Source organism: Pseudophryne corroboree, chromosome 8 (genome assembly GCF_028390025.1).
Source record: "Pseudophryne corroboree isolate aPseCor3 chromosome 8, aPseCor3.hap2, whole genome shotgun sequence".
Classification (NCBI taxonomy): domain Eukaryota; kingdom Metazoa; phylum Chordata; class Amphibia; order Anura; family Myobatrachidae; genus Pseudophryne; species Pseudophryne corroboree.
The window spans coordinates 423,290,328-423,303,004 of record NC_086451.1 but is presented as its reverse complement, the minus strand read 5'-3'; the positions used below and the strand labels follow the sequence as shown (position 1 = coordinate 423,303,004).

General features: G+C 44.8%; 1 protein-coding gene across 1 annotated transcript; it reads left to right on the top strand.

The window, feature by feature from the left end:
• The first annotated feature begins 1,264 nt into the window (after positions 1 to 1,264).
• LOC134947894 (cytochrome c oxidase subunit 7A2, mitochondrial-like) lies at positions 1,265 to 12,058 on the top strand. The gene is made up of 4 exons (XM_063935726.1): positions 1,265 to 1,374; positions 3,389 to 3,478; positions 5,772 to 5,856; positions 11,927 to 12,058. Exons 1-4 carry the CDS (start codon positions 1,360 to 1,362, stop codon positions 11,980 to 11,982), a joined length of 246 nt encoding a protein of 81 aa, XP_063791796.1. The 5' UTR covers positions 1,265 to 1,359; the 3' UTR covers positions 11,983 to 12,058.
• The last annotated feature ends 619 nt before the right edge of the window (positions 12,059 to 12,677 follow it).

Below are 12,677 nucleotides of genomic sequence, written 5' to 3'. Positions count from 1 at the left end.
GAGTAAGTGTGGAGCTACTCAGAAACTGCTAAGTAGTTTGTGATCGCAATATTGCGAATACATCGTTCGCAATTTTAAGAAGCTAAGATACACTCCCAGTAGGCGTAGGCTTAGCGTGTGCAACTCTGCTAAATTCGCCTTGCGACCGATCAACTCGGAATGAGGTCCATGGTTTTTCCCATTAGCTAACAAATTTGTCGCTGCGATCAGGTCTGAATTAGGCCCTCAGACCTGATTTCTGATGGTCAAAATCGCACAGTGGCCGATTATCGAATGATTGCGCATGAGTATACACCGCAATGCGCAGTCGCATCGTTAAACAGCGACAGGATGGGGTGAAAATTTTGATCGCTAGGCGTTTGCAAGGTGATTGACAGGAAGCCGACATTTGTGGGTGGTAATCGGCCATTTTCTGGGAGTGTCAGGAAAAACGCAGGCGTGCCCAAGCGTTTTCAGGGTGGATGTGTGACGTCAGCTCCGGACTTTAACAGTCTGATTCTATCGCACTGGAAAAATCATTCAATGGTGAGTGAGTGGCAAACTGATTTTTTGCAGCTGTCCGCTGTCTGGCAGAAATTTCACACACCGTACACATGTATTTGCACACTTGCACAGGGCAGTTTTGCACTCTCTATTGGTGGCGGCCAAGAATGCACAGCAGCGATCAGGTCTGAATTCACCCCGTAATCTTGGTGCAAGCCCTGCACTATAATGTATGCTTTGAAAATCACTATTGCAGTGAAAAGATGCACTCACCTCTGTAGCCTTTATACACGGGAGCTGACAATAAAATATTCTTATCTTATCTTATCTTACATGCATCTTAGCTGTAATGCCATATTTGTAGTGGTGACAAACGCCAACAACTATTATTTTTCTCCTTTAACAAACGTGTACTTGTGCAGCCAACATGTATGAAGTGACACAACAGGTGGCCATTAAAAATTGCTGCAGACAAAAACATTCAGGGACACAGCCGCAAGATCTTCTAATATTAAAAGAATCAGGGAACAGTGAACTTTGCGTGTTTAGAGTAATAGGTACTTTAGTGCAGCCATAAAAAGTTTGAAAGTTATTTTACAGTTCATTTTTACACTTTCATTTTCCACCAAGTTCATTGTCTAATGTTATACACTGATTTTGCTTGATACAACTCACGATGGGAGACACCATTTATTTCCCACAGGCCTTCTCTCCTGCTCCAGTCCTGGTGTCACGTTAGCAGAGGGTGACACAGAGATCCCTGGCCTGCTCTGCTACAGGACGTCTATTTCTGGTAGGAATGATCCTCTGTGCTCGTCCTTGTCAGATGACACAGAGAGGACGAAGGGAACAAAACGCAACGGAGCAGTCTGCAACATGAGGAATTTTCTGGTATGTAATAAGCCTACTTGTATTTATTATATAGTATTAATATAAACTTGTGCTGTGTACGTAGCACATGTATCAAGCAATAAAATGAGCAACTAGTGCAGACCTTATTACCACGCATATCACCTGAAGAATATCTGACAATCAGTGTTAAAATGAAATACTACATTACTTTATATCTTTTATGTACTGTATTTCATTATGAAGTTATCACACATGTCCCACTGCAAAGTATGGTACTTAACAGTTTGAACAAAGACTGATGGGGGTCTATTGACTAAGCCTTGGAGAGAAATAAAGTGGATGGAGATACTGTTCCAGCCAATCAGCTCCTAACTGTCATGTTACAGGCTGCGTTTGAAAAATGACAGAAGTGAAAGCATTCTGGTGGTTGGACAGTATGCGTCATCCATCCAGTTAGCTACCAGCTGCCTCAGTCCAGTTACCTATGCAAATTATACAAGCTCTGATATATTGGGGAGATGTATCAAGCCTTGGAGAGAGATAAAGTGAAGAAGTTACCCAAAGCAATTAATCATTTTCTTACTGCCATTTCAAAGAATGTGCTAGATACTGTAAATAACTCTTATAATAAGCTGACTGATTGCTTTATCTCTCTCCAAGGCTTTGTACATTTCCCCCATAGAGAGTAGGGGATAAGTTCCACAGGTAGTGGTTCCGAGGACCCCATACCTGGTCAGAGAAAGGGAGGTTTTATGTAATAAAAACATGACTGTAGTTCTCAGCCATGTAGGTGGGAAATGTAGTAAAACCTAATGTGTAGGACAGGCCTGTTCAACCTGTGGCTCTCCAGCTACAAGTCCCAGCATGCCCTGACATGAAACGGAATGCTAAAACTGTGGCAGGGCATGCTGGGATGTGTAGTTTCACAAACACTGAAGAGCCACAGCTTGGCCAGGCCTGGTATGGTATAAGTAACACATATGGGGCAGGGGCGCTTTAAGACAGGAGGAGGCCCGTGTTCAGCCTCCTCCATTCGGGCCCCCTCCTCTCTGCAGGAGCGCTAAAGGGCTCAGACTCTACTGCGCATGCGCAGATCTGTGGGAAAATGGCGCAGTGGCCATTTTCCCAGAGATTTCTCTACTGCGCATGCGCAAAACTCTGTGAAAATGGCCGCTGAGACGTTTTCACAGCGCTGCCTGCGGATGCCAGCGCTGGACTCAGGAGGGGTGAGTATTTTAAAAATGGGTGCAGTGTGTGCGGTGGGGGCCCCCTCTGGACTCAGGGGCCTGTGTGCACCACACAGACTGCACCAATTATAGAAACGCCAGTGATATGGGGCCTGATTGTGCGGACGATGCAGCAGCATCCCTGTCTGCGTCTCTTGAGGGTATTGCTTCTGCAACTTTATGAAAATACCTCTGCAAGTTCTTCCATGGTGTACACCAAGGATGGGGACCCTTCGGACCTCCAGCTGTTGTTGAACTACACATCCCAGCATGCCCTGCATCAGTTTTAGCATGGTCAAATAGCAAAAATGTAGCAAGGCATGCTGGGATGTGTAGTTCAACAACAGCTGAAGGTACAAAGGTTCCCCATCCCTGGTGTACACCAATGCATCTGCATGTGGAAGGATTGAGACACCCACTTTGAGCACCGTCACACAGCCTGCTGCGTCTGCCCTATGCTAGGTGCAGATTCTCTATATAATATGGCCTCCAATGTGGACAATTCTGGGTCTATGTATGCAACCACTATCAGTGGCACACTCGCAACATTCCCATAACAAGTCCATAAGATGGGCCATCTCTGTTTGCCCGCTGAGCCACCTCCGTGTCACAGGAACAAGCAATACATTTTCAAAACATTGACTCTGACTCTGTGCGCATGGACTCTGGATACATGTGCAGTGCAACCTAGGCGCATCCACAGAAGACAAAAAAATTGTTCCACGGTATCCGACATCAAAGCAGGCCCATGGTGCTAATTTGGCCTGGGAGGCGGGCCTATACAGTATATGACAAACAGTGAACTTTGAATTCATTGATCTCATCAGGTTTTAGGACAAAGAATCTCAAGGACCTTCTCCAGCTCCAGCCGAGCCCATGTTCAGAACAGAGTTCCAGAGAAACAGAAGATATTCCAGGTATTGCTATGAAGGACTGTCTTAGACTTATGCACATTTCCCCAAATGCTCACTGCCTTCTCTTGAATTCTCTGGGGGAGATTCAATTGTTTTTTTGACTGTACATCGGAGTAATTCAATTGTTGCTCCAATCGGGCAGCCATTACTTCTGATGGTCCCAAAAGGACCAGGTTTAGCCACGCATAGCGGCTAAACCCAACTAAAATACTGCCCACAATGCAAAAAGCCACAAATGGGATACTTCGCACATTTTTGATCGCCACCTCAGGGGGCGGCGAGCAGAAATGTCGGCGCTGGCAGTAATCACGCCCAAGTGTCAGCACAATTGAATTGTTGCCAGCAGACATAGTCTATCAGAGCCAAGTTCTGAAAAATTAAGCTTTCCAGAGCTTGGTACATTTCATAACTTATCAGCCTCCATAGAAACCCATAAAGGGTGATTTTGTGATTGAAAATGGAGGGTCCACTGCAGATATCTCCGATAAGGTGGGTAGGTGGGTGATTGGAGGCATTGGGGCAGGTGAGAGCACTTTCTGCGAACAGCTGGCGACTGTCAATATGGCTTTGCCGTAGTCACCACAAGGGGGTCCAGGTGTTTGGTGTGCAGTGCGCATGTGTTAAATAGGGGTGGTAATCAGTTTGCTGGCTGTTGGGATCCCGGTGCTCACCACTATACCGGCGCCGGAATCCTGACACACGGAATAGCGACACCTATTCTCCCTCTTGGGGGTCCATGACCCCCCTGGAGGGAGAATAAATAGGGTGACGCGCGTAGCACGCTACAGTGCCTTCAAGGGGCTCATTTGCGCTCGCCTAGCTGTCGGTATGCCGGCGGTCGGGATTCTGGAGACGGTATGCTGGCCGCCGGCATACCATACTACACCCGTTAAATAGACATGAAACAGAAATACAGTAATTACACATACTGTAGATAGATAGATAGATAGATAGATAGATAGATAGATAGATAGATAGATAGATAGATAGATAGATAGATAGATAGATAGATAGATAGATAGATAGATAGATAGATAGATAGATACAGGGTTATTAAGGTTTGTTTGTTTGTTTGTTTGTTTGTTTGTTTGTATGTTTGTTTGTTTGTTTGTTTGTTTGTAAACCAAAAAAGTTAGCAATTGGGCAAAACCATGTGCCTGCAGGTGGTACAGATATAACATGTGCAGAGAGAGTAAGATCTGGGTGCGTTATTATGCTTCTGTGCAGGGTAAATACTGGCTGCTTTATTTTTACACTGCAATTTAGATTTCAGTTTGAACACACCACACCCAAATCTAAATCTCTCTGCACATGTTACATCTGCCTCCCCTGCACTGCACATGGGCCCTCATTCCGAGTTGTTTGCTCGCTAGCTGCATTTAGCAGCATTGCACACACTAGGCGCCGTCCTCTGGGAGTGTATCTTAGCTTAGCAGAAGTGCGAACGAAAGATTAGCAGAACTGCTACTAAATAATTATTTGCTCCAGACCTACTCACAGATTGCGATCAGCTCAGTCTGTTTAGTTCCTGGTTTGACATCACAAACACGCCCTGCGTTCGGCCAGCCACTCCCCCGTTTCTCCAGACACTCCCGCATTTTTCCCTGACACGCCTGCGTTTTTTAGCACACTCCCGGAAAACGCTCAGTTACCACCCAGAAACGCCCCTTTCCTGTCAATCATTCACCGATCAGCAGTGCGACTGAAAAGCGCCGCAGGATCCACAGCAAATCTGCTAAGTTTTTAGTTAAATAACTAAGTGCATGCACCCTGCGTGCCTTGCGCATGCCCAATTAGCAACAAATCGCAGCATAGCGAAATTCGTCAACGAGCGAACAACTCGGAATGACCCCCATGGTTTTGCCCAATTGCTAACTTTTTTGGTTTGCTAAGTCTTCAAAGTAGATTTGCATATGTACTAAGCTTTAGCGGTTGTTTATAGAATTCTGCTTCTATAAAACAAAAAATAAAAATTTTGCTGGAGTAATTTTTATTGTGAGCAACAAGAGCCAAAAGGAAACGATTAGAATATTTCTGTAGTCAAAAGAACGGACAATCTAAATAGGTAAAACAGAGGACTAATGGAGAAACTATAGGAGCAATTTACTAATGATGTTGAATAATATGGTTACTTATAAGAGATAGCTGGCCTGTGCATCAGCTTAGGGTGATTTCGTATTCCTACTGGAATGATCAAATAAATGAATAAAAAGAATATTGTACTGTAGAATATTTACAGTGTGATGTAATTCTCTCTGCATAGTATATAACAACATTACTGTCTCTTTTTATCTAGGCGGACAATGGATTACCTGTTCACCTAAAGGGTGGCTCAGGGGATCTCATCCTGTACCGAATTACAATGGGCCTCACCATTGCAGGTATACAGTAGTAGTGGGCGTGGCTGATCAAATATAGACATGGGCCCTCATTCCGAGTTGATCGCTCGCTAGCTGCTTTTAGCAGCAGTGTAAACGCTAAGTCGCCACCCTCTGGGTGTGTATCTTAGCTTAGCAGAAGTGCGAACAAAAGGATCTCAGCATTACTACAAAAAAAGATTGTACAGTTTCTGAGTAGCTCGAGACTTACTCCTAGCTAGCGATCACTTGAAACTGTTTCGTTCCTGGTTTGACGTCACAAACACGCCCTGCGTTCGGCCAGCCACGCCTAGGTTTCCCCTGCCACTCCTGCATTTTTTCACGACACGCCTGCTTTTTTCCACACACTCCCCGAAAACGGTCAGTATTCTCCCAGAAACACCCACTTCCTGTCAATCACTCTGCGGCCAGCAGTGCGACTGAAAAGCGTCGCTAGACCTTGTGTGAAACTACATCAGCTTTTGTGAAACTACGACGCGAGTGCGCACTGCGCACCATACGCATGCGCAGAAGTGCTGCTTTGTTACCTAATCGCTGCGCTGCAAACGAAAGCAGCTAGCGATCAACTCGGAATGACCACCATAATACCTTGGTACTTGTAGTACACGGAGCAGTATTGGGCAGTGGAATACATGCATTTTTTTGCTAAACTTTCACAAATAATATCTATATATCTTACATTATCTTTTATGATGCATGAATCGTGTTCTCTACAACCTCATCTATATAATGCATTAATGCAGTCAGTTCTCAAGGCAACCTAACAGTCCAGGTTTTTGGGATATCCATGGATAAGCACAGATGACTTATTGATTAGTATCTCGGCTTGATTATACCATGTACGCACATTGCACAAGCATGGATATTCTTAAATCCTGGACTGTTTGGGTGCCTTGAGGACCAAGTTTGGGAGGGTGTGGTTCGTTTTATCGACAGTGCCTAGGTCGACAATGTTTAGGTCGACCACTATTGGTCGACAGTCACTAGGTCGACATGGATGGAAGGTCGACAGGGTTTCTATGTCGACATGTGCTAGGTCGACAGGTCTAAAGGTCGACATGAGTTTTTGTGGGGGGGTTTTGTGTCGTTTTCTTCGTAAAGTGACCGGGATCCCAAATTAGCGCACCGCGTCCCCTCGCATGGCTCGCTTCGCTCGCCATGCTTCGGGCATGGTGCCTTCGCTCCGCTACCGCTTCGCTCGGCACACTTTACCGTTCCAATCGTAGTCGACATGGATCGTTAAGTATGAAAAAATAAAAAAAATGAAAAAAAAAATAAAAAAACTCATGTCGACCTTTAGACCTGTCGACCTAGCACATGTCGACCTAGAAACCCTGTCGACCTTCCATCCATGTCGACCTAGTGACTGTCGACCAATAGTGGTCGACCTAAACATTGTCGACCTAGGCACTGTCGATCTTCAGACCGGATCCCGTTTGGGAAACCCTGCATTTATGGTATCTGGACGTCTTATACCCCTTTCACACCGCACAAATAACCCGTTATCAACCCGGTATATTGCCAGGTCGACACGGGTCGCTGTGCGGTGTTAAAGGGTCACTCCAGAAATTCAACCCGGGTTATAAGAAGGGAGAATCTGAATAATTCCATTCTCATTATTGCTATGCTGGAAACACAGAGGTATTGGCACCGGTGATTAAATATATTGGATATAATAAAAGGTTAACGAAGCTCCTCACCTCTATGGGGGAAATGCAAGTGTTTTGCCCGCTAGCGGCCACTAGATGGCACCCGACAGAACAATTCAAGTGTTGCTCCGTTCAGGCGGGCACAGCCGCCGGCTCTGACATTACTGTTATGTTTTTCAATCATTTTGACAGGCTTGTAACTAGAAAGAGAATAATTGCTTAATGGTGAAGCGAGGGTTCCGCCTTAATATAAAGTTAATATTGAACATCGTCATTACCGAATGTCTTAATTAGATTATATAAAAAAGAGCGAGTGGTATATAAAATGGTTTTATATTTTTTTTTTTAAATGCATCAAGAAAAAAAAAAGAAGTAATATAGTAAAACAATCATAAAAAATATAAAATATCAATTTGAGTGTTACTTAGAAGAAGATTCATAACCAAGAGTCCCAGTGTATGGTATATGTCCTGTTGACAATGTGTGTGGTAGCTTACATGGATGTGTCAGAAAGGTATTCTATCTTAAGTAGGCAGTTAAGTATGACACGGACCTTTCATCCTCTTTCATTTTTGAACGCCTGTCCCGCTAATTGGTTGTATGCATCAGTAAACTGCTTGAAAAAGTATTTTGTATAGACCAAAACGCGTTGTAGAGGTCTGTGAGAAAACCTTGCACCATGCAACCACTCAACATACTTGAATTTGTTTCCTGGATTTATCTTTCATTGGCAGCCTGAAAACGGCCGATTAACGGTATCGTTTAGATTGATTATGAAACCTGTCCAATCCACCTGACCACACACTGCTAATTGGGCCATCGCTCCTATCTAGGGAAGCCAAACCTGGGCCATTTTTTCAATCCCGGGTATCGGGATTGAAAAATGGCCAATCCCAGGATTCCCGGGATTGGCTTTTAACTATTAAGCCGCCCCCTCGTCCCGCCTCTGCTCTCTCCTGGTGGCGTGTGACGGTGTAGCATGACCTCTCACGCTGCGCTGGGGAGCCAGAAGAAGGAAGCCGGGCAGCGTTGATGCCCCAATCCCTGGGATTGGAGCTTCCAACCCTGGGATTGAATCCCAACCATTTTTGGCCCTAAATCCTGGGATCCCGCCGATCCCAATCCCGGGATTGACCACCATACTCCTATCTTGGTCTGTGTCTGATGCTCTGCTATGAAGTCTATGGTCTGTTTACATCTGAGTTCCAAAATGAAAGAGGACTATTGGTCTATGTGAAACTGAAATGACTCCTTACAGTTGAATACCTTACTAACATATCCATTAAAGCAAACATACACATTGTCAACAGGATATTTACACTGGGGTGTATATTTATTAAAGGTTGATTTTCAGTTTCAGTCCATTTTGAGGTGATCTTGGGGTGCATTTTGAGGTGATCTGGGGGTGCATTTGACAATCAGTTATTTACTAAAGGCAAAACCAAGTAACAATCCCCTCAAAATCACCAGAAATTTGAATTCATACACAAACTGAACTTCAATTAGATGGTACTTCCCCATAGACATCAATAGGAAAAGCACATTTACTAACAGTGGATTTGAAAATAGAACCTCAGTAGAACCAAAAATCGACCCAAAATCACTATTTTCAGTATTACCATCAGAAGTAGTTCTATTTGATTTTATATCATGTGGAATTGTCTGAAACCTCAATATGTTGGGAAATACATGGGCTGCATAAATCATGACACTGAAAGGCACAGCAATCATTTAAAAAAAATTGTGGATATGCAAATCAGCACAGGAATGTAGGTGTTTGTGGGTAGTATAGTACATGTGACCTGTTTTGGCCAATAGCATAACTCCCAACATTTGTGATTTGTAGGTCGGGACAACTGCGCGGCGAAGCCGCCCCGGAAAAGGGTGTGTGGCCTGCATGAACCAGGGGCGTGGCTTCACGGGAGTGCCACGATCGTGAGCCACTCCCCTCCATTTTCGTCAATGTGTGTGCATGCCCAGCGCTCTGTGAGCTGCTGGCATGCCCTCTCTGCCTCTCTCTGTCACCTGTGAATAGACACTGTGCGCATGCGCACAGCGTCTATTCAACGCTGCTCTGCTAAGCAGAGCAGTGAGTGACAGGATCCTCCCAACTGCCACCCCCACCGCAGGACACTGCATCCCGCAGGTGGTACAGCAGGACAGTCCCAAAAGACCGGGACTGTCCTGCGATATTTGGGACAGTTGGGAGGTATGCAATAGGAATGCTTTCGTATAATTTTGTGTAATTTTGGTCGATTTTTTTTTTATTGATTTTTTTGGTCGATTGTTGATTAATAGCACATATTTAGAACTGGAAATGGAACTCAAAATCAACTATTAGTAAATGAGCTATTTGAACACAAGCACTGTAGTCACATTTTTTCGGGGATGTTGGTTCTATTCTGGTCGATTTTAAATAGACCCAAAATCGAGTTTTAATAAATATACCCCTTGACTCTTGGTTCCACTCTTATGGATGATCAAAGTACTCCTAAGTGGGAAAGCTCATTCTCAATAAAATCTGCAACATACCTCTTAAAATTCATAAGATTTGGTGCAATATCTCATCTTTTAGTGTATTCTCATTTTCTCACCTATACTGCTTTTACACCAAAGAAAGCGGGTCGCAGCCGGGAACCCTGACACGGGAGCTACCTGGCTGTGACCCGCGTCAGCCCCCTTTTACACCGGACTCACCAGCTCGGCATATTGCCGGGTTGGTGCCGTTGCCGGTGACACGATGGGGGCGGCGCTTGGAGATCACATGATCTCCAGGCGCCGGCCCCGCACATAGAATGTAAACAGGAAGCCGGGTCGCATCGACCCGGCTACTGTTTACACTGCTCAGTTTGCCGGGTTGAACACATGTTCAACCCCGCAAACTTCCTGAGTTGGAATACCGGGTCACTCGACCCAGACTATTCCAACTCGACCCTTTTACACCAGCCAGCAACACGGGTTATGCGCGCTCATGTGCAATAACCCGTGTTACTAGCTGGTGGTGTAAAAGGGGTATTAGTGACACTGGTCACATGCAATGTCATTTAAAAAAAAAACTTTGGAGAAGGACGGAGGTTGCAGGAAAGGGATTGTAAGGCACAAAGCAGCTAATGCTTCTGAAGATAACGTGATCCAATGGGGAAAAACTCGGAAAAGTTATCGGGGCTAATAGGATAGCCCCCGGCAAACTAATTTAGTGGCTAATTGGATATAGCCATAAGGAGATTATTCTGAGATGTTAGCAAACCAGAAAAGTTAGGAATTGGGCAAAACCATGTGCACTGCAGGTGGGGCACATGTAACATGTGCAGAGAGAGTTAGATTTGGGTGGGTTATTTTGTTTCTGTGCAGGATAAATACTGGCTGCTTTATTTTTACGCTGCAATTTAGATTTCAGTTTGAACACACCCCACCCAAATCTTATGGTGTGTACACACGGTGAGATTTTTTCTTTCAATTTTGACTATATAGTCAAAATCGTAAGAAAAGTTAGTGCATATCGCAAGGTGAAAGTCACCTTGCGATCCCGATGCGCGGTCCCGCCAGGTCGGCATCGCAAGAAAAGATAGGCTGTGCAGGCAAGTCAATCCTTGCTAGATCGGTGTACTATCTAGTTCCTCTCACAGGTCAATGACATCTCACATAAGCCAAAATCGTAAGCACACATAGCCCATATCTCAAGAAAAGTTAGTCAAAATCAGTGGTGTTGGGCTCCGGGGAGTTCAGGGGAAAATCGGGCATAGCAAGGATCTCACCGTGTGTACACACCATAACTCTCTCTGCACATGTTAAATCTGCCCCACCTGCAGTGCACATGGTTATGCCCATTAGTGTGCTTTTTCAGTTTGCTAACAACTCTGAATAACTCATATTCAGCTGGTTAACTTAAAATGATACATTTCTATATAGCTCTATAAAGAGAATAACTATTAAGCCAGTCTAATAGAATCATGAACTGGAGCATAAGTAAAGGTCCATACACACTAGACGAGAAAATAAAAGATATCGCTCAGAAGGGCCATTTTGAGCGAGATCTTTTTCAGTCACGTCTAGTGTGTACACTCATTGTCGTTAACAATGCGCGCTCCCGCACATCTTTAACGCCCTCGTCTTAACATGTACAGACAAAGGAGGTCCTCGTTAACCGCAGCCATGCTGCAGATGCAGAATGGTCATAGTTCCCCCCGCCGTTGCTCCCTTCCCTGCTGGCATCGGCAAGTGTGTTTGCACTTGCCAAAGCCGGCACCCCTCCGGGTCCCCTCCCCTGCCAATATCGGCGGGGGCTCATCTAGTGTGTATGGGCCTTAAGTAAATCTTCAAAAGCTGTGGTTGCATCACCCTGATGAATCAGATGAGCTGAGGGGTTGTGATGCTGAGAAGCCAGTCTATATCTCACTCTCCGCTTCTCCCTCTGTATATTACAGGAAGCAGCATGTCCATCTATCACATTATCATGGCTTGTAGGCCAAAGAAGGAATGAGCATCGTGACGGAATTAGCGATGGTCGGCCAATATCCTAATGGAGAGAGACGCTAAAATAAAAGCTGCGGTGTGTACTGTTTTGTCAGTGTGATCTGTCACCATCAGGACTCTTTTACTGTATATAACATTTCTTATACACAAGACCACTTAGCTGGTGACATGGCCGGGTTTCAGCAATCACTAGGCCTATAATACAGGATGATCACAGTTCTGCAGGTATCTACTATCATTCAGATATATATGCACAATGCAGGCTGTCAGGGCAGAGCTCAATTAGACCCCAAATCCTGATGTATGGAAGGTGGGTTTAATATTATGGGTGGGTATGTCAACATGGTCATATTGCCGATATTCATCCTGTAGATAGTGATAAATGTTAACATATCATCCCTGGTGGACAAATGGTCACTTACCGGCTCCCGATGAAACTGAAAAACGTTACCAAATCTCTCACTTTCTGAAACTCTCACTCTATTACATTTGGTCCTCGATGTCCCAAAGGGTTTCCGGACTCTAGGTCAACACCATTTAGGCTGACACCCATTAGGTCAACACCGATTGGTCGACACGGACACTAGGTCGACTGAGTTTTTCAAATTTTTTATTTTTTGGACTTTTTCATAGTTTCCGATCCACGTGGACTATGATTGGAATGGTAACCTGTGCTGAACGCAGTGTTAGCGGAGCGAGGCA